The following is a 20692-nucleotide window of genomic DNA, read 5'->3' on the forward strand; positions in this document are numbered from 1 at the left end:
TCTGCCTCCCAAGTACTGGGATTAAAGGCGTGCATCACCACCACACGGCAAGGACATGGTTTTAATTCTTGAGCTGTTTGTTCTCTTCCCTCCGTGTTACAGAATTGAGCTGGGAAGGCCCCTGGGGACAGGCATGGATTCATGCCCACATGCATGTGTGTAGTCAGCATTGCTAAAAGATGTTTTGTGTAGTATTAAGACTAACCCACACTACTGCGACGTCACTATTTAAGAGTCCTATTCTCTGGTTTTCTTAGGGCACTGTATATGATCCCATCACTAGTACATGAGGGTGGGGAGCAGGTATATTATTCCCAACCTTCTTTTTGCTGCTTTATGGTTGTATCCTGTGTCTGGCCCGCACCTTCTGTCGTGTGGCCCTATCTGTTGTTTACCTATCTCTTGTTTACTGTCTTGGGTAGAATGTATTTGGTCAGCCATGAAAACCAGGAGATTCACTGATTTACACAAGTTACAGGCTTCCTAGAGCTATGTTCTCAGAAAAAAAAAATCTCTCTAGAGATTCTGTGTCTCCCATGTCTCTCATCTTTCCATTTTAGGAAGCTAGTTATTGTTACTATTGTGGACATTTTGTTTATCCTCAGATGATTAGCTGAAATTACCGTTTTTTTAAGCTGAGTGATAATACCTGAAAAGATTTTATATTGTGATACTGAAGCAGAGACAGGTGCTACATCGCATCTCCTTGCTTGCCCACTGCTGCTCTCAGTCTTTGAAAGTTGTTACTAAGGAAGCAGGGCAGTGCCTGCACCGGCTGTGGAGAACCATTGCCCATGGCTCTCCTGGGCCCCAGTGGCCACCTTCAGTCCCACCTCTGTCCTTGAAGTCTTGCTCCTCCTACTTCAGGAACCTAAGAGCGCTTGTGATGAGTGCTTGCTGTGAGAGCTGCGTGTGTGTTGCTTTACACACACCATGTGTGAATTGTCTCCTGACTCAGTGTGAGAGTGGGTTTGTTGTTCGCTGAATTCAGCACCCGTCTGTCTGCTCACGTTATCTTTATAACAAAAATTAGTCCCCTCTTAGCGTTTGGGCTAAGACCAACTGTGTGGCAGTAATTCCTGTGGAATAAGAACCCGTGCAGGAAACTGAAGAGACAGCCTGACTGGGACCGTTCGCTGCTGACACATTTGAGATGTTTGACCGAGCGCAGCAGACATGTGAAGGTGTTGGGAATGCTCTGTTACTGAGCTGCAGTCATTTTTACCTCTTATCAGCTCGTGACTGGATCTTAGGCGATTATCCTAGAATACATCCTTTTGGTAAGCTGTTTAGTCAGTAGAGGTTATTGAGCCACTTGGTAACAATGTATCCTACACAAAATGTTACTTGATGGTGATTTAAAAGTTCCTCATCATATGTTCATTTTTGCTTTTTTTTCTTTAAATCAATGAGTCTCTTCTCTCTGGTCCTTTATTTCCTGGAAGTGTTGATCACTGAAGTTTTAGTGAGATAAGGTTCATTGCATGTGAAAATCTATGTGCGAGAAAGAGTTTGTGGTTCTCTTTTGTTTTCATCTCCCTGGTGTAAAGAACTTTCTTAGGGGTTTTAGAGTGTAATTTGCATAAGTCGTTTTCAGAACATATGTGCTGCCTACAGCCAGCGTCTGTGTGACAGTTTTAAATCCTCTTGAGCAGTTTCAGAACGCCTCAAGTTTGTTTTCCAAGTTTGGGGGTTTTCACATGTCATTAAAGTTTCTCTTTGGCCTTCAAAGTGTTTTCTGTTCATGAAAATAGCTTCTCCGTTGACATCATTCCCATTAAATATGTCCCACCGCTGTATTAGTTCTGTGACGCATAACAAGTACCACAGACGCAGAAGCTTAGAGCAAGCTCTGTCTTTCCTTTGTCCTATTCCCAGGGTCAGGAATCAGGTGCAGGGAGCAGTGTCCCCTGCTGGGCCAGAGCCTTCTGCCCTGCATATTCCCAGCTCCTCGTGGCTGCAGGTTGATTTCCTGTTGCTGTAGGACTGAGGTCCTGAGGTCATGGGCTGCCTCTCTGGCCTTGGCATGACCACTAGGCCACTGGATCCCAATAGGAGTCTCTTGTGTGGGAATATCCACCATGGGAATGGCAGTCTCCCCTGTTGCATTTGCCCTTGGGTGAGTTAGTTGAGTGCTTGACTCGCAGCGACTTTCAGATACCTACCACTGAAGAGTCCCAGGAGTGTCCTATGTGTAAAGTAGAAGGCTTCGTCAACAATAGAAAACCAGCCTAGTTACAGACAAAGAAGGATGACATATAATCAGGTTTTGAAAGTACCGTGAGGTGATGCCTGTTCTATGCCGCTGAATCATGGTCATAGGCATATGTCATATGTCAGGAACTGACTGATGGACATTAGCTTTCACATAAGGAGGAAACCAGGACAGTCTCGGGAAGTTAGCATGTGTCAGCAGTATCCTGGAGGCCCTGAAATTCTGTGTGGAGTCCCCTCTGTCCTTGGTAACGTCATCAGGAAACTTGCAGGCAAGACTGACTTAATGCATCTATAAATACATTGAGTTGGTTCAGAATGTTGGTTCTTTGGGACAAGGAAGTAAGTACATTTATTTGAACTCCAATCAGTTGGTACAAGTTTAAGATTAAGAAACTTGTTCTTGGAGCTCTCCTTCTCCAGTCAGTAGTCAGTTGTAGGAATGGTTTTGCTTTTGAGGCAGTGCTGGTCCTGTTTGGTGACATGGGTGTGGGGCCAGTTCCCTGGCAAGTTCTGCACCAGGCTAGGGAGAGCTGTCTGTCTGTCATTCTCTTCCAAGGCTGTCTGTCAGTGTCTTGCAAGGCACTTCCATGACAGAAGAGCAGGAGGGGCTACATTGGACTCCTGCTTGTAGGCTAGCTACCGTACTCTGTCCCATGTGTTCAGGTGTACTGTCTACCTCTAGCCACACCTCGTGGCTCTAAAGCTGTGATGAGACAGATTCTCAGAGCTTGTCTGCCTGGGGGACCCTCTTGTGTTCTGTATATTTATAGACACAGGAGTGTTTGGTGTGCTGTGTGGCCTTTTGTGAAGATTTAGTAGTTAATTTCGTACCTGAATTTTTTCCATGTCACACACTTGTTTTTAAGTTTTTCTTTAACATTTAACAAAACAGCTTTCCTGTTTTGTCTTTTAAATTAAGTTCATTACAGTTAAGTAGTTTTCAAAAGGCAGTTGACACATTTGCACAAGAAAACCTTTGGAAAATTCATGTCATTTCCAAACAGAAGCTTGATTGAAACAAAGCCAGACTTGGTGTATGCCCACATTTTGTTTTGGCTTTTAAGATGTTTCTGTAAGTCTTTGGCCAGCCAGCAGAGCTAATGCATGCTCAAGTCAGCTATCTGACTCACAAGAATGCTGGCACGGATATAGGAAATGCTTTTCTGATCAGGATGTAGATGCAGTCAGCCACCCAGAGACGCTGGTGGCCGTGGATCTCACCCAAGTTGCCTGCTGGCCTGGCAAAGCTGTGCTTGGGTGGAAGCCTCACTGGAGTTGCCCGTCAGGACTGTGGTGGGCAGGACCTACCACATTATCGTTGCTGAAGCTCAGTAAACCACTGCACTGGTGAGCAGCTGGGTGCAGCCCCCCTGCCCTGTTTTGCTCATCCCTGCAGTGCAGGATAAAAACTAAGAACTGGAGTTCTTGGGCCAGAATGCCAAAGCATGGGGTTGCCTTTGCCTTCTCTGCACAGCGTGTAAGAGTAACAACAGCTCCTACTCTCTGTTACCCGGGTACAAGGTAGCTCAGCGTAGTGTTGGACCCCAGTGCGGTTCCCCTTCTGTTTGTGGTGTACCCCACCCTGTTCTGTTCTCTGCCCTCCTCCCGCCTCAGACCTCAGGAGCAGGAATCCAGGTTGGCAGGCCAGGCCTGTTCCTCTTCCCTCTCACTGTTCTCGCATCACCTTCGTGAGGCAGATGGGAAAGACCCCAGTGTCTAGGAGCCACTTTTCTCCTGGACATACGTCCTCAGGCTCTGGGTCTCCTGATCCAGAAGATGCTAAGTGAATGTCCAGCTCACAGAAAGTCCATCAGTACAGTATGTGAAAACTTAAGCATAACGAAAACCACCATCCCTTCCTTGGGACTCACGTGCATGCTCCATGGGAGTGTCTGGTCTTCTGCTGTCATTTAAGCGTAACTTTAGACCCCAGCATTCAAGTAGGAATAGAACTGAGTATGCCCTTATGTGGGGATGCTGTGAAGCTATTGTGGTTCTTCCTGGGCAAGTGGATCGTGTGACTCTTACAGAAAGCTGACTTGCAAGACCACTGACTCTCCCCCTTTTGTCAGGTCGATGACATCCTTGGAGAAGGCAGTGATGACAGTGACAGTGAGAAGAAGAAGCCAGAAGATCAAGACAATGAGCAGGAGAGAGCATCAAAGCCCCGGAAGCCCAAAGCTCCAGGGGTCCGAAGAGAGCAGCCCCTAGGGCTGTCCCCATCTGGCGAAAGAAGCACCGCTGGCATGCGAGGGCCCAGGTGAGGATAGGCACCTGAGGGAGGCAGTCCCAGGCCTACACCTGCCTGTCACTGAGGTCTGCGTTCTGTTCTGGGTGTTGGTGTCATTTTCACAACAGTGGGAAGGGAGAAGAGAACCCTGCTTGGCCTTCTTGTTATGGTGGTGGCAGAGCATTGTGAGATCATTCGTGGAAACTGTTCTGACTGCATGTGGTCCTAGCTCTATTGAAAGGTCTGACTGTCACACCTCTGGTCATTCTGTGGGGGTTAGGGAGTGGCCTGAGGTGCACCTTTGGCATTGCTTGTGGGAGCATGGTCCTTATGCTCCGGGAGCCTATCTTTGAGCCTGTGTGGCATCCACTTATGCCGGTGGTTGCCAGTGGGTGCGTGCTTAACTCTGATAGCACTTTGAGAGGCTCCATCCTGGGGGAGCTACCTTACTCTACCTTCTCCTGTAGGTAGGTATAAATACAGATGAGATGTTGCCATGGGAATTCTTCCTAAGTATCAGGGGTCACAGTGATGCTGAGTCTCCACCTCGGCAGTGGGTGTCCTGTCACTAGTGGGCAGTCAAGTGGTGCAGCAAGACTCATGCAGCTCCATCTGCTGCTATCAGAATGGCATGCGGGGCCTTTTCAAATGTTGGCGAGCATGCGCATCTTTCCCCTTTTCTTATGATTGGTCAGTGCTTTTCAGTTGACAAAGGTTCTCCTCACTACTATGTGTTCTTCCAGCCTCTTGTCTGTTTGTGCCTTGATGTTGTGTTGCACACTTGCTAAAGTGCTTCTGTGCATCCTTATGGAGCTAGGTGTCCTGGCCTAATAGTTCTGTCACAGTGTATCCAATAATATTCTCCACTAGTTTGAAATTAGTCTCTGGATATATAGTGGGCTTTCTGTTTTGCTCTGTTGGTCCCTATGTGCTATTATTAAATGGCATTATAATATCAAGCTGATTTGCCTTTAAAAGTTTGTTTTATCAAATTGACATGAATTTATTTAAAATCCAGAAAGCAGTAAAAGGCATGGAATCAAAGATAACCAATTCCAGTGTTCTGCCCCAGCCCTGCCCTGCCCTAGCTACGTTCTCACACCTTTATTGCATATTCCCTGTTAGAGAGAGACCCTGCCTTACCATGCTTTAGCCTTTTCCTTGCGCCAATTCTGCCAGTGTGATCCTTTCAGGTTTAGATTATGCAGTATTTTTTGTGACTTAAATCGTTCCACTGAATCTAGAAGGCCATATGGTTGTATTTTCTTTCATAATCATCTTTGGTTTTTTCTTGATTTGATAGTTATCTCATCTCTTATTGCTTAGTGTTTGTGCCTGCCTGCCTGCCTGTGCGATGGCATACAGAGGGTATATGGACACGGAGTAATAGGTCTTTGTCCTCTCAGATCTCACAGCAGTGGGCAGGATACAGAGCTCAGGGATAGTGTGTAAGGGCTCTTTTAGAACAAACAACAGAAATAATGTGGCTTAATCAGTGTTGGTACATACATATACAGCCTTATGGCATTCCTGTGGCCTCAATATCAGGCAACCTTACTGCATCCATGTAACCTTACTGGCATAGCCCTATGGCGATAAAATAACCTCCACTGAAGATGATGTTACCATATTAGGGGGACAAAGATTCTAACCAGTGTCTGTCTGAGGCGGAGGATCCATGGCTTCTCTGACCCTGGCCTTCTTCCCAGCATTCAGTTCTGTCTTCTCCACCGACCTAAGTTCTGCCCTATCAGGCCCAAAGCAGTTTCTTTATTCATTGACCAATGAAAGCAACACACGAACAGAAGACCCTCCTACACCACTTAACTATGTGCAGAACTGAAATTCAGGAAGACTAGAGTGGGGGTGGGGGTGAGCTCTGCTCTTGGGCTGAAGGAGGCCACTGGATAGTGCAGGCGAGTAGGGTGGACAAGGTTCTGGGCCCTCCTTTGTTCCTTGCCCGTTGGGCTCTTGGTCTTCTCTGCCTCCATTAGATCTGTTCTGCACCCCCATTTGAGTATTACTCAGTGAGAAAGCAAGCTGGCCTCCAGCACAGCAGCTGTGCCGTGGTCGGGATGAGTCCTCTAAGCAAAAACCACCTGACTTAGCCAGAAGAGTTTGAGTGTAGCTGCCCTGGGTGCAGAATGGGGGAGCATTCAAGATGGGGTAGCCTGGTATATGCCCACCCGGATTTCTAGGTAACGGCCCTGTCCATCCTCTGGTACCTAGTAAGGCTGATGGAGAGCCTTGTTAGCAAACACACAACACAGTTCTCGCCCTCCTCACATTTGTTCTTCATCCCTAAGACCCACGACAGCCTGAGCAGTTCTCACGGGAGCTTGGCGAGTTCCCGCGGCCTTTCATAACATGTATGAGGTTCTCTGATAGCTGTCCCAGCCAACAGCCAGCACAGCCTCTGTTGGAAACTGGATAGGAAGGAGACATTCCCGTCAACTCTGTGCCTCTCAGACTTGCAGGTCTCACAACTGCCAAGTTTCTTAATTCTGTTCCTGAGTGTGATGGAGCTTCACAACTGAGGTACAGGCTTGGTTTGTCACGTGGTGCTTTGCTTGGCAGCACATCCTGTGAGGTTCACACGGCCAAGCTGTTCAGAATCCTAGCACACTTGAACTTGAAAGTGACTAACAGGATGAGGGAGCCCGACTGTATTTGTGCTTTCCCACCAAGAAGTGATTCAGGCTCCTCTCAGCAACAACAGTACTCTCTGTACACATCCCTTAGATAAGAGACCCAGCACAAGATGGGAAAGTACCCGGCACCCAGGTAGAGTACACAGCTGTTTCAGACTTGGTCCTTCATGTTTCAGACTTGGTCTTACCTTCTAGCAAGAGCTTTTTATAGGGAGGGAGGGGGAGTATGTATCACGGCCAACAGCTATCAGCTTTGAAATACAGCATGACTTTAGCCTGTTCCTAGAGTTAGTGGAAAAGTGAAAGCAAGAGTATTGAAATGCCAAAGCCTGCAGCAATTTTGCTGATACTTGTGACTCTTGGGTGACAGAGAGCCTGATGAGGTGTGTCTGTCCTTCCTTTACTGCGATGGCACTAAAGGCACTCTTGTTGATCTCAGTGTTGCTTTTACCCCATTGGTACTCCACACATACTGGCTTGCAGGACCCTCTGAGTGGCAGCCTGAAGGCATGCTAGATGGCACAAAGCCCCAGTGCAGGCTTTCCTGCTTAGTCAGCACTGTTCTGAGTATGGGGACAAGAGTGAACAAGGAAAATGTCACTACTTTATAAAGGAATAATGTCCTGATACAAGTTCCCTCTCCAGGCCCTAGGTTCTGTTCTGTTGTATCTCCGCATGGAGAGTGAGAGTGTGGTTACAGGGATGGTCAGGGTAGCTCTGCCCAAGCCTGCCCCATCCTGTTCTTTCCCTGGAAGCTTATTTTAGCCCCAGCTGTCACATCTAGGGGACTCACTAAATAGTACTGCAGAGATGCTCACATAGAAATTAGGTTTGGCATGATAATTAACTTTAGGAGAATGAAAGCAGAAAAAGTATTCTGGGGGACAAATGGCCAAAAACTTCCGAAATTTGATGGCCTTGATTTTTATGACCCAAAAGTTCAACACACTCCATGTCAAAGAAGAAATCCACACCAGACCCAGTACAGCTCAGTTGTGAGCTTGGAAGACGAGAACACTTAAAGCAGGAAGAGAAGCTCGGTGTGTTTGCGAAAGCTCTCGGGTGAGGTGAGCCTGCTTTCCAATGTTCCCACGACACCGTGGCAGGGCCATCCAGGTGCTCACAGAGCAGTCACCTGCCAGGACTCCTGCACCAACAAAACTGCCTCACACGTGGAGGAAGACGCCTTCCAGGAGCCCTGACACTCTGGACTGAATGCACTCCGCTTGAGCAGCATTGCAAACCCCATAGGCAGGAGGAGCTGTCCAGCAGCAAAGGGAAAGAGTGCTCTGTGTAGGTAGTTCTTCCTTCTGGTAGACTCATGCTGTGGTGCATATAGCTACACTGCTGGGCCTAGGACGTACTCCAGGGTAGTGTTTGCCAGCAGCATTGTAGAGGGGGTAGGCAGGAGTTGTATCCACAGATATGGTGCTGACTTACTCATGTCGGTCCTTGAAATAGAGGCTGTGGTCCAGAAAGAAGCTCGGGATCTTTGGGCAGCTGGTCATGTATGGCAAAGTCTAGCCTGAATCAGCGTATCTGAAGCTGGGGGAGAAGGGCAGGAAAGCTCAGAAACACTTCTAACTGAAACTTACATTACCTGTATCTATGTATGAGATTGCAGGCTTTTTGAAAGCTGCCGAGACAAGTATTTGAAAATCACATGAGCTCTGTCGGCACATTGTATGTCCTGACTGAAACAGTAAAAATAAAATGCTGCGGGATCCCCAAATAGCTGCAGTGGCAGAAACGCTGCGGGTCCCTGAGCAGCAACAGGCAGTGGGCCATGTGTCCCAAGAGCTGCCAGTCCCAATGGCACACGAGACCACGTCGCATTTCTCTGAAAGCAGCTGGTCCCAGGTGGCGAGCCACGTGGCGGCGGCAGGTAAGAGACAGAAGGATAGGCACTCTATGCAGAGTGAGGTTAGATATTTATTTAGTGGGTTATGGAGGGGGAAGGAAGAAGAGAAGAGCAGAGAGACAGACAGAAGAGAGAGACAGAAGCTGCCTCTCTGAGAGGGAGACAGAAAAAAGGAAGAGACTCAGGCTGCAGGCAGGAAGGAAGATCTGCCTGCCTCAGCAGACAGGGGAGGGAGTAGGCCTGGCTTGTTTCTTAAAGAGAAAGATCTTTACATCTCTTTTTTATAATGAAAAGGCGGGAGGTTAGGCACCACAGATTAAAGGAATTGAGGCGGCGGATTCTCAAGATGCTTCGTGCTTATTTATAGGTGTTGTCTTTGGTGGGGGGGACCTGAGAAATCTGGGTGCTGGTCACATCCTGGCATAACTGGTCTGTTTGTTCCTGTCCCGTGTTAGTGCTATGGAAATGTCTGGTGTCTCTTACACCTGTTTAAGGTATTGACAGAACAGAGGACAAAAATAAGGGAAAAAAAAATACCAGGAAATTGAGGGGGGTGTATCTGACCTGCTTAAGGTGGATCCTTCAATTCGGCTCCCTGGAACTCACAAGAATTTTTTGGGTTTGTGGAAACAGAAATTTTAGACATATACATTGTATAAACAGTAGCATATTTATGTCAGAATGACCGTGACAGATATTTTTTGCACAATGAAAAGTATTTTTAAGACTATGGAAGGCCTTTAATAGTGAGGGTGAAAAAGAAAAGAGAAAGAAAAAACTAAGGGACCCTGGGCCCCCAGTCAAATGCACCACAGTGTGTGCAGTCCTAGTGCAAGAGGAATGACACCAGGTCAGTCTGGTCACAATTTTAACTAAGGGAAGCAATCCAGAGATGAATGTCAGCGAAGAGCTCAACCCTCCATGGTTGGGGGCTGTCCCCTAGTTTCTAGGAACACCAAAAGATTGCTGGGAGCTCAATGGTCAATTTCTCTGGTTCAGAGAAATGGTTAAGCTGACCAGAATGGGGGAAACTCACCGATTGACACCGGTGGTGTACGTAGAGCTCACGGTGTAGAAATCATACTGAGGCATATGGAACACATGGTTTTGTGGGAAGAAAAAAAAAAAAAAAAAAAAAAAAACCTGGTTCCGGATCCTGACCCTGGGAGAGGGGTTCAGGACAGAAGAGCCATCCGAGTCACGGCACCAGTGTAATAGATTAATTTAAAATGCTGTGGATCCCCAGATCCCTGAGCGGCTGCAGGCAGAGGGCCATGTGGTGACAAGCAGAGGGCAGCTGGTCCTGAGAGCAGCCAGTCCCAGGCAGGGATGCTGCACGAGACCACACAGGTCTCCAAAGGTGGCTGGGCTCAGGCAGCGAGCCACATGGAGGTGGCAGGCAAGAGACAGGTGGATAGGCACACCATGCAGAGTGAGGTTGGATATTTATTAGTACATTATGGAAGCATGGAAGGGAAAGGGGAGAAGGAGAAGTACAGAGAGAGAAGAGAGAGGAGAGGGGAGAGACAGAAGGGAAGGGGAGAAGTGGAGAGAGGCAGAAGCTGCCTCTTCAAGAGGGAGACTATATTTTCTGTACTGCTGCCTGTTCAGATCTGGACACAAGAATGTACCTCACAAAATGTGTGTAAGGGGAGGCACAACATTTTTCTGCATAGTTTTATTGGTGTGCAAAGTCCACACACTTTAGTATGTGCAAAGCCACACAAACACAGATCTTTTGAGAAGTATTTCTCCATGCCTGTGCAGCTTACCCAGACCCGTCTGAGTTCAGCAAAGGCAGTGGAATAAAGCAGGGTTGCCCCATATAATGCTGGTCTTTTCTCTCCTTTCTACCAAACCGCACAGCTGTAATCAGCATGTGAGCAGTGCACATGGGACCTGTTGGCTCTTACTAGATTGGGTGCTGGTGTAGAACAGCACTGTGTTTATTAAAATAGTTCTGCACTTTTTGAATAATAAACCTTAGGCAATGTTCCATGTATGCTGTGACAACAGTGAGTTCAGAAAGCTGAAATATTGGGGAGGAAATTTACATTTATAATTCATGTTTATATCCTTCTACCACATTGAATTTGATATGCTTTTTCACATTTTCCAAAATTAAATATGCTAATATTTCTCTGTGGAATTGTGCAGCTGCTTGTGAGAACAAAATATAAATACTTCATGTGATACTAAGAGGGAGGGAAACAGCAGTTGCAGGCACTCATCACTATGGCCTATAGCGGTCTATTGCTAATTTGCAAGGTAATTTTTAATTACCTAAATTTACTCATGGTGTATTTTAAGCTGTATTACTGCAAACATTGTTTTAGCCAAGAGCGGACCCTGTGCGTCGTTTTCTGTAAAGTTCTACCTGGCTTCTTACAGGTTGAAGCCGTAAAGGGCTGCACTAGACTGGTTGTCCCCGCAGTAGGAATTGTCACTAAAGAACTCTCCCAGTTCTTCTCATTGTGAACCTGCTAGCCATCTGTCCCGTCCTGCCACGGACCTGCTCTCTTGTCTTTCCTTTTTCCCCCCGAGGTCTTGCTGTCCCAATCTGTCTGTTCTCTCGTGGTCCTGCCATCTCTGTGGAGGACGGATGCTCGGCTTCCTCCTTCCTTGGAGTTAGCACAAGCTCCCAGCCCAGAAACATATCTTCGCGTTTCAGTTTGAATCACATATTTCTAACATTGATGAGCACGTGCGGTCCCTCTGCTCTATCACACCCATGGGCCAGACACTGCCCTGTTTTAAGGACCTGTGAGACTCAGCTTCTTGAGATTCAGACAGATAAAACAGCATCCACCAGTGGGTTTCCTGTGAACATTAAAGAAAAGTACGTCCAACCAGCGATGCAGTGGTAGCTACTGTCTTACCTGGTGGGGCTAGCTGGATGGATGGAATAGCTTAGGCATCCCCTGTGTGCTGCTCAGAGGCTGTGTGGAAAGATTGTCAGCCTAAGGATCCTGGAAATGTCAAACCTGTTGTAAAATTCAGCGGTGATGTGTCTGTTCCTTCTATTTAGAATACAGTCCGTCGTTTGACTTTCTGTCCAACACAGTGCTCCACCTTCACCTTTCCTTTTACTTAGATTACACACAGTGTAAGAACTGGTTTAAATTTTAAAAACTTAAAAAGCCAAATTGATCTTCAAAGAAGTGTTTGAAGACCAGAAAAAGATGGCATTTGTATTTTCCCAGTTGTTTTCCAAGAGTTAAAGCTTGGCGTGGTGGTACATGCCTGTAATTCCAGGGAGGCAAAAGCAAGAGGATTAAGAAATCCAAGGACAGCCTTGGCTGCTTGCAGGAATTAATTCAGCATAGAGTAGCCAGCTTTTGTGTGGCTGAGCTCTGTGCATCAAACCCTAGGGAAGTGAGAATTTCCAGAGTCTAAACCAAGTTTCCCTGCTTTCTGGGGAGCCGCAGCCTGGCACTAGAGAAGGAGGGAGACATAACACTGCTGACATTTGAACTGGGGTGCGAGTCAGTTCCCATACCTGCACTACTTTGTGACTGAAATTCACAGCCCAGGAGTCATGAAATGTGTATTGCCATTTTAGAATGAAAAGTCACCAGGTGACATCAGCATTTGACAGTAGCCAGTTGCATCAGATAAAAGCTCCTCATATTAGTGGTGACCACCTCCAGCTATTGCCTGCCCACCAGCTAGCAGGTACCCAGGATAGGCACATGTGGCTGTGCCATCCTCCCCTGTGGTGTCTTCAGGTCCTGGGCTGTAACAGTAGAAATAAAGTTAGGAGGTGCCTTCCATATTGTTAACCTTTAGATCATTTTGTCACTATATTTGATGGATTTTTTTGTAGGATTCTTGGTTGGTTGGTTGGTTGGTTGGCTGGCTGGCTGGCTGGCTGGCTGGCTGGCTGGCTGGCTGGCTGGCTGGCTGGCTGGCTGGTTGGTTGGTTGGGTTTGGGTTTTATGACAGGGTCTTTATTGTATAGCCCCAGCTGGCCTGGGATTCACAGAGATCTACATATCTCTGTCTTCCTAGTACTGGCCCCCTGCCTGGCTTGTCATTTTTTTTTTTTAACTTTAATTTTAGCTAGTAAAATGTTCTGTCTTTTCCTGTATAATATTGTAATGGTTTCTGGTTAAGCAGAATGGTTGTTTGGTTGTTGTTGGGATGTGGTGTCTCCGGAACAGGCTGCAGCAGCTTTTGAGCCAATACAACAGGTGTCAGCCTTGGAGAGGCTTCTGGGGTCATTCTTCAGTCTAGATTCAAAACTCCTGATGGTTAGGACGTCAGCTTCTTACTGTAGATTCCTTCACAGTCACTCTGGTTTTCTAAACATACCTGCTAAGTTCCAGGGAAGCCAAAGATACACAGAGAAACCCTGTCTTGAATAGCGCCCCCCCCAAAAAAAAGAAAGAAACAAAGACACGCCTGGATCTTTCAGGCTGAGAGTTGCCTCCCTGGGGTGTCTTCTGGGTGCTCTGCAGACCACCACTAGGAGCTTGTCTACCGTGAGGCACGTTCACTGCTTGACTGCAGAAGGACGCCGTGAGGACCCGTTCCAGTGCCGCTCGCCGTCTTCCTCTGACTTTTTCCCCCGCCTGCTCTTTCCGGGTCCTACCAAGCACCTCGTCCCCAGTATTTCCTCTAAGCTCCCAGCTGCAAACCTGTGCTCCCTCTGGGCATCAGTGTTAGTCCAAGGCAGGCAGTTGTGCCGCTTTTACACCACTGGTGTAGTCAAGTGTGTACGCACGTGCTCCTACATACTCCAGAACGCAGCAGCTTTCCCAGAGCGGAGCTTCTTGGGTTCCATGTCTGCCCAGAATTTTCTTCTCCTGCCCAACCACTGGGCACTCACTTGTAACACACCATAAAAAAATGAGCCCACGTGGAGCCCAGTCTTCTTGGGTGGGGAGGCTGACTGTCCTGTGGTATTCATCCATTGACCACTCGACTGACCTTGGGCTCGCTCTATTTGAAGATGCTGTTGGAGACAGAAGCATAAGTGGAAGGGAATTTTGAGGGTGGACAAGATTTATTTAAAGTCCTTTGAGCATGGATAGCAATCACTACTTGAAAATGCATTTCAGAATCTGGTGAAAGTTGTTCCAGCTTCTGCCAGCTTTGAACCTCAGTACCCTGGGATCTATTTACCCCCTTCTCCTGTCACCATGGGGTTGAGTGACCTCTTTCTCGGCTTGTTTCCATGTGCACGAGCATGCACGTATGCACAGGAGCTGCATCAGCTTATTCATGCACATGTGGGGGCAAGCACTGTGTGTCTCCCACCTAATATAGAGCTTGCAATTTCAGCCAGGCAGCCAGCAGGCATGTCCCAGGATCCAGTTTTCTCCATCCTCACCCCACCCCTATCTGGGAATATAGATATGCACGATTGTGTCCAGCTTTTACATGAGTGCCAGGGGTCCAAACTCGGATCCTCCTTCCCACTCTTTCCCCACTGAGCTTCTCATCTCCCCCCCTTCCCCTTCAGCCTAGTTGGCTTTCTGGCAGTAATGTTCATCATGGACCAAAACAGACGTGTGTGTTTCAGTGTCGACATGCTGGTGGGCCCATTTCCTACGGGTAGCCCGAGTTCGTGCAGCTCCCAGAACTCAAGGCGTCAAGTTCCTGCACCCAGCTGTAGGAGGGCATTCCACCTGTGGAGTGTTCTGTACCCTCCTTACCCTGGCTTACATTTTCCAACATTCTGTTTACTATCTGTTTGAATTTTGGTGGTCTTGTTCACTTGAGGAGTATTTCTCTTGTAGGTTATTTGTTGTCCTGCTACTTTTAGAGCTTTTCATACATTGTATCACATACATGGCCAAGTGTGCGCCATCTGTCTTGCAAATCCAGTGTTTGCAACTTTGTGCTCTGTTTGGCTGAATAAATACTTGTATTCCTGCAGCCAAATACAATTTTGGGGAGGTTTCTTCTTTTGCTTCAAAATTCAAAAGGTTTCTTTGAATAGTGGGTCTTTATATTCCCTCAGGCAGTTCTTAAATTCTCTTTCCCACAAATGGTGCTGTAGCAATGGGCTGTGCAATTGCAAAAGAAAGAAATCTCAACCCAACCCTTACACCCAATACAGAAATTAACTCCGAGCTTGGCCATGTGTCACACAGTGAGTGTTAACAATGATACAGAAAGTACTGGCCTTAAATCAGAAGGTAACTTGTGTTTGTAAAGGAAACTTAGGAAGATAGGAAGATAGCTACAGATAGAGTGATGCTTGGGTGCACACCTAAAGAGACTCCCCCAGACCTGAGCAGTGAGGCTGTACTCGCCCTGGTAATGGCAGATAAAGGTGTGCCCATAGTCACTGGAGTTTCAGGAAAGCCACAGTGAGACTTGGTACACACTGGCTAGAAAAGGACCCATTTGTCAGCAGAGCATGGTTAGGCCATAGTAAGTGGTTTGGTGGATTTTTATAGGGGAACTTCAGGTAGCTTTCCTTTCCCTGCCTGTGGAGAGTTTGAGTTATAACCTGGCAGCAGTATATTCTTAGGTCTTCTGCCCTGAAACCACCTGAAAACATGCTCTTTGAACCTGGAGGCTTGAAGCTGGGAGGGAGGGCTCTGTGTTCTTGGCTGTGCCCCATGTACAGAACTCCAGCATCTTTGTAACAGAGTTCACTGGTTTCCAAAGGTGTTGCAAGGAGAGGGCCAGCTTGTTCATCCCGGCCGCCTGGCTAGCTTAGCTCCGAAATAATCACACAGAAACTGTATTAATTAAAACACTGCTTGGCCCATTAGCTCTAACTTCTTATTGGCTAACTCTTACATCTCAGTTTAACCCATTTCTATTAATCTGTGTATCACTGCGTGGCAGTGGTTTACCTGGTAAGATTCAGCATGTCTGTCTCTGGAGGCTTCATTGTGTCTCTCCCCTACTCCACCTTTCTTCCTCCCAGCATTCAGTTTTGTCTTCCCTGCCTACCTAAGTTCTGCTCTGTCAACTAGACCAAGGCAGTTTCTTTATTCATTAACTAATGAAAGCAACACACAAACAGAAGGAACTCGTACACCCCATCCCCTCCACAGTGTCCTGCTCTCTATCGCTCACTGAGCATATACTCCATGTACACCGGCTCTCAGTAGCATGGGACCAGACTACTTCATCTTTGTCATCATTTCCTCCGAGACATCTGTCTGTCTGTGGTCAGGACTCCTTTGCACTATGTTCCTGGAGAAATCTGCTTTTTCTTCTTCTATAGTTCCTCTTAGTTTTAATTTTCTTATTCCAGTGTGAGGATTCTTCTTTTTACGTCAGTTTTAAGATCAACCCTTCATTTTTGTATCTTTAAAAAAAAATTTGTTTTTTCTTAGTAGGAAAGTTGTTCTGCCTGAAATTTCAAAAATAATATATGGATTTTGAATTTAGGCTGATAGCATACATAGCTTTTGATTCAAAGAGCCTCATCATATAGATAAAAACCACATTCCTGTCCTCCTCAAAGGGGGGCAGGGTAGGGCTGAGCCAGCAGATAACCTTGGAGGTTCACAGTGCACTGAACTGTTGTGGTTGTTAGTGTTGCCTTTGTTGTAACTCTGATGCAGTGAACCACCTGGAATGGGTACTTTTTACTTGGAAACAGTCAAGGGGCATCTTGTCTAATGCTTCCGTCCCATTACCTTCTCACATTGTGCCTGCCTCACGTGAAAACTACAAAGTTTTCCTGATACTAGCATCGATCATTTGACGTCGTTATTGCTACATCTAGATATATTAGTTTCCACTGTACATGCTCTGTGTGTGTGTGTGTGTGTGTGTGTTAGCCAAAGAAACTTGTTCTGTGGCCGCGATTACAATGTATTTCTCTTTCAGTTGTCCCAGGATTGGAGTTGTGGGCTGATGTTGCTCAGTTACCCTCTAGATGAGTTAGGGTACAGGTTATAGAGAGAGACTTCACCAATCAGGGTCCTTATAACCTCAGGGCTATGGAAAGGAACGCGCCGAGCCTCTGGTGCCACTCTGGTTCTGGTCCACAGATTCCCTGCCGACAGGTTTAGTGATTAGAAGCATGCAGTGGTGATTGCTGTTTCTACAAAGTGCTGGTGCTTGTTTTAGTTTGTGTAGTAGAGTGACTGCCTGAGGAAACGGGCTCAGTGTACACCCAGTCACCTGAAGTGACTGGATTTCTTTTCAGAACTTAGCCTTGAGTGGCTGTGGTAAAAGACTCCCCTCCTGAGTCTTTATTTAGTTGTTCCTCTATGGCCCTTACCTTTGCTTTATGCTAGTACTGGAACTTTGAATAACAAAAGGAAGGAATGCGCATATCACAAGCTTCTCTCTCTCTCTCTCTCTCTCTCTCTCTCTCTCTCTCTCTCTCTCTCTCACACACACACACACACACACACACACACACACACACACTGACCGCTCAGGCAGTTGCTGTGGCTGAGTCTTTGTAGACTATGGCATGGCACCCATAGCAGCTGCTCTTGTCACTGTGGTGGTCGTTCCTGTTGGCCATGCTCTCTCCGCTTACTATCTGGGAGCCGTCCCTACGTGCCTTGTTGGGTTAGAACCAGCTCCAGTGAGCTTGGGAGCTCCCAGGTGTGTGAGTACCTTGTCCATCACCCACCTCATCACCTCTTACTCTCCGGCCTTCTCCTTCGTTGTGGCCTCTCCTGTTCCAGATCTGTCACCTACACCTACAGAATTCCTCCTTGGCATATACCTGAAGATGGGGTGTTCTCCACCAGTCCACTCCCTTTCCGTCCAGATGCAACCATGTGTGGAGTGGGGCTGTGTCCATGCCCTCCCTGAGACAGCGACCACAGGCTTGTTTCCTGCATGCTTGCCCACCACCAGTCTCACAGTGCTCTTGCTTCTCGTCTGTCTTCAGGGGCCACAAGAGAAAGCTGAACGAGGAAGACGCTGCCAGCGAGTCCAGCGGGGAGTCCAGCAACGATGACGAAGAGGGCAGCAGTTCGGAAGCAGACGAGATGGCCGCTGCTCTGGAAGCGGAGCTGAATGACCTCATGTGACCTGGACCTGCCACCAGTCCAGCCTCTGGCGTGGGTCCTCTTTCTCCAGAAGAACGTATATTTTGCAGAGCTCCACATACAGAAACACATTATTTTGCAGAAATAAGTGTTTGTAAGTTTTACTATAGGAAAGTCTACTTTTTTAAGCAACAAAGTGTTACGAGGAGTTGGTTGCTATGCCAAAGAGCTCAGCCCGGCCTCTCGTGTGGCTATGTGATGTCTGGTCATGTAGTGAGAGGCCTTGGGGGCTTCCCTTCAAATATAACAGCATATTTAGTGTGAGGCCTGGGGACCCAGTAAGACTTAGAAATGTAGCGAGAACCTAGCAGCTTGGGCTTTTTCACAGCTGACACGATCAGAATCTTGAAGGATTTCTAAGTGCAACAGCAGTGTGCATCCATGTGCACAGGACACCAAGACTCAGGCAGGCCTGGGCCCAGCCACCCTCAGTCCCCATGACCTGCTCCCTGATGCAGGTGCCGGCTGCAGCCTGGGCTGCCTGGGCCGGAGCCTGCGGCATGGGCAGGGTGACGAGAGCTCGTCTGTGCCGCCCTAAGAGAGCTGATGTAAAGTTTTTGTATATTTCATATTCCACCCACCAGATTCTTTTTCCATTTAATAAAATCCTTTTTCTAAGTTCTCTCTTCTGGTCCATGACAGCAGTGCAAGCAGCCTCTTGGGATTCCCTCAGCCCGGCTCCTGAACCTGTTCCCTGTCAGAGCTTGTAGGACAAACACAGCACACTAACAGAGAAGTAATTCCCTGGGACTGCATGGTGGAGCTTGCTCTCACCCACTTGTTGCTGCCCCCATCTCTTCCTGTTACTTGGGGGAAATTTTTGAGAACTTGTACCAGCACATGAAGAATGCAGACTTGTTCCCGCATGAAATGGACGCCTGGTGAGTCAGGCTGGAGAGAGGGTTCATCGTGAGATGTAGCTACTGCGCTTCGCTGCGTTGTTGCCAGGACCAGCAGTGTGGTTAGTCAGTCTGTCACTCAGGTGTCCTCAGAAAAAGCTGGGGTGGGGGCACAGCCAATAAGAGCCAGTCATTCTCTGCAGCAGCGTCTTCTAAGCCGTGGGCAGGGAGGCATGCTGGGTCCATGAGGCCACTGCCAGTGCTGCAGACCTGTTCTTGAGACAGTTTAGTCCATGAGGTCACTGCCAGTGCTGCAGACTTGTTCTTGAGACAGTTCATTCTGTCTCCCGCCTGTTCTCATCTCTCTTACAAGAATGACGTGAGCAGACATTGAAGGGCGAGCAAGAGGAGAATCTGCTAACATGGAATCGACAGTTGCAAAAGGAACCTGGTCACCACACAGACGTGACCATGGAATGGAACTTGGTTGTGTAGGTGCTGGCTGAGAGCTGGCCAGCGTGAGTTAGGAGGCGTGAGCTCCAGGCTGCCGCCAGAAAGGCAAAAACCTCGGGGGTCGTGAACCCAAGGCATTCTTCCCTCTCTTAATTCTGCTCTATAGACTCCATGTGCGCTGATTGGCTGGACGTGCATATACAAGTAAGTATAAAATGAAGACCTCAGTCAAGGGAGCTGTCTCCCTGGGGGAAGTAGCCTGCCCAAAGCTTCCCAGTCAGGTCAGCCACCCACCCACCTCCTCCTAGTGGTGTTAGGAAAGCAGGTACCTGGTGGTTAAAAGGTCACAGCAGGGCAGTCCATTTCAGGTTGCCCTAAATTTTGACTCGAGGCCGTCCAGAATGTGGGTCTTAGATTGCCTGCTGTCACCAGCCTGCTTGTGGCTAGCGGTGGGACCTGGGGTTTTGTTGGTTTCCCAGTGGGGATTTTCATACTGCTTTCATGCAAGCTGGAGCCCCTTCTACCAGTATGCCAGGAGTGCAGCCAGGGTGAGTTTCCTTCATAAAGACACCAGTGCCTTATGCCCCTTCCTGGGTCAACCACTACATTGATAGTGAACTTTGGGATCAAGACTGGGTCATCCATGCCCAGCTATATACCTCAGGAACATACTCCAGTAGGCTCAGCTCTGTCAGTGGATGGACTTGATGTTCAGAGACGTTACGGACAGTGCTCCAGGTACTGCTGCATCTAGGTGTTAAATGGTTGGACATCATCAGGAGCCAGGGCTCCCTCTGGATTACCTTTCTACTCTGCCGGGCTTTCCCGTTGCTTGGTTAACATGGTTATACTCTAACCTGAATGGTGTGGACAAGTAATGAGGTTATTGGAAGACCACTATGGGCCCAGAAATGAATGCTGAGCAGGCAAACACCCAAAAGCCAAGCTCACCAGAGTCCCTGAGTGCATTTGTTTACTCCAGCGGCAGGAAACAAAATCTCTGTGCCTTCCAGTCAGTTGACAGAGCCGCGCTGGGACGGACATGAGAACAGATGATTAAGATCAGCTTGGAATATTGCAAAGCAGCTCTCCACCTGGCTTTCTGAGCAGCGCTGGTCAGTGTCAGCGTCTTCTCTCAGTATCGTTCTGTCCTGGTGCCATGGTCATCTGGGCTGTCAGCTGCCATTCAGCTCCTGTACCCAGACCATGTTTATGACTGTCAATCACTGATGTTTATGTTGCTATCAAACATGCATTTCATACCATTCCCTGGCCCAGATGAACAAAACCCTTCCTAACCTGGCCCCACCCCCACCCGTCCCTGGAAGGTGAGAAACTGCTGCAGGGGGGTGGCCAGTCTTTTATCTGCCTCCGAGGAGCTCGGGCTTGCTGCAGATACTGGGCCAGAGCAGGGCGCCTCTCAGACCACCACCATCTGTCTGTACACCTGTCCC

General features: G+C 47.8%; 1 protein-coding gene across 3 annotated transcripts in view; it reads left to right on the top strand.

Annotated features, from left to right (window-relative positions):
- Ctdp1 (CTD phosphatase subunit 1) overlaps positions 1–18606 on the top strand; it is a 58027-nt gene extending 39421 nt beyond the window's left edge. Inside the window, exons 11-12 of one of the 3 annotated variants that reach the window (XM_057789204.1) lie at positions 4290–4477; positions 17787–18606. In XM_057789204.1, coding sequence (XP_057645187.1) covers positions 4290–4477; positions 17787–17928 — 330 coding nt within the window. In that variant the 3' untranslated portion in view covers positions 17929–18606. The remainder of the gene's footprint in view (positions 1–4289; positions 4478–17786) is intronic. The other 2 variants (XM_057789203.1, XM_057789205.1) reach the window with 2 other exon arrangements.
- Positions 18607–20692: the final 2086 nt, after the last annotated feature.

The sequence above is a fragment of the Chionomys nivalis genome, chromosome 14, assembly GCF_950005125.1.
Source record: "Chionomys nivalis chromosome 14, mChiNiv1.1, whole genome shotgun sequence".
NCBI lineage: Eukaryota > Metazoa > Chordata > Mammalia > Rodentia > Cricetidae > Chionomys > Chionomys nivalis.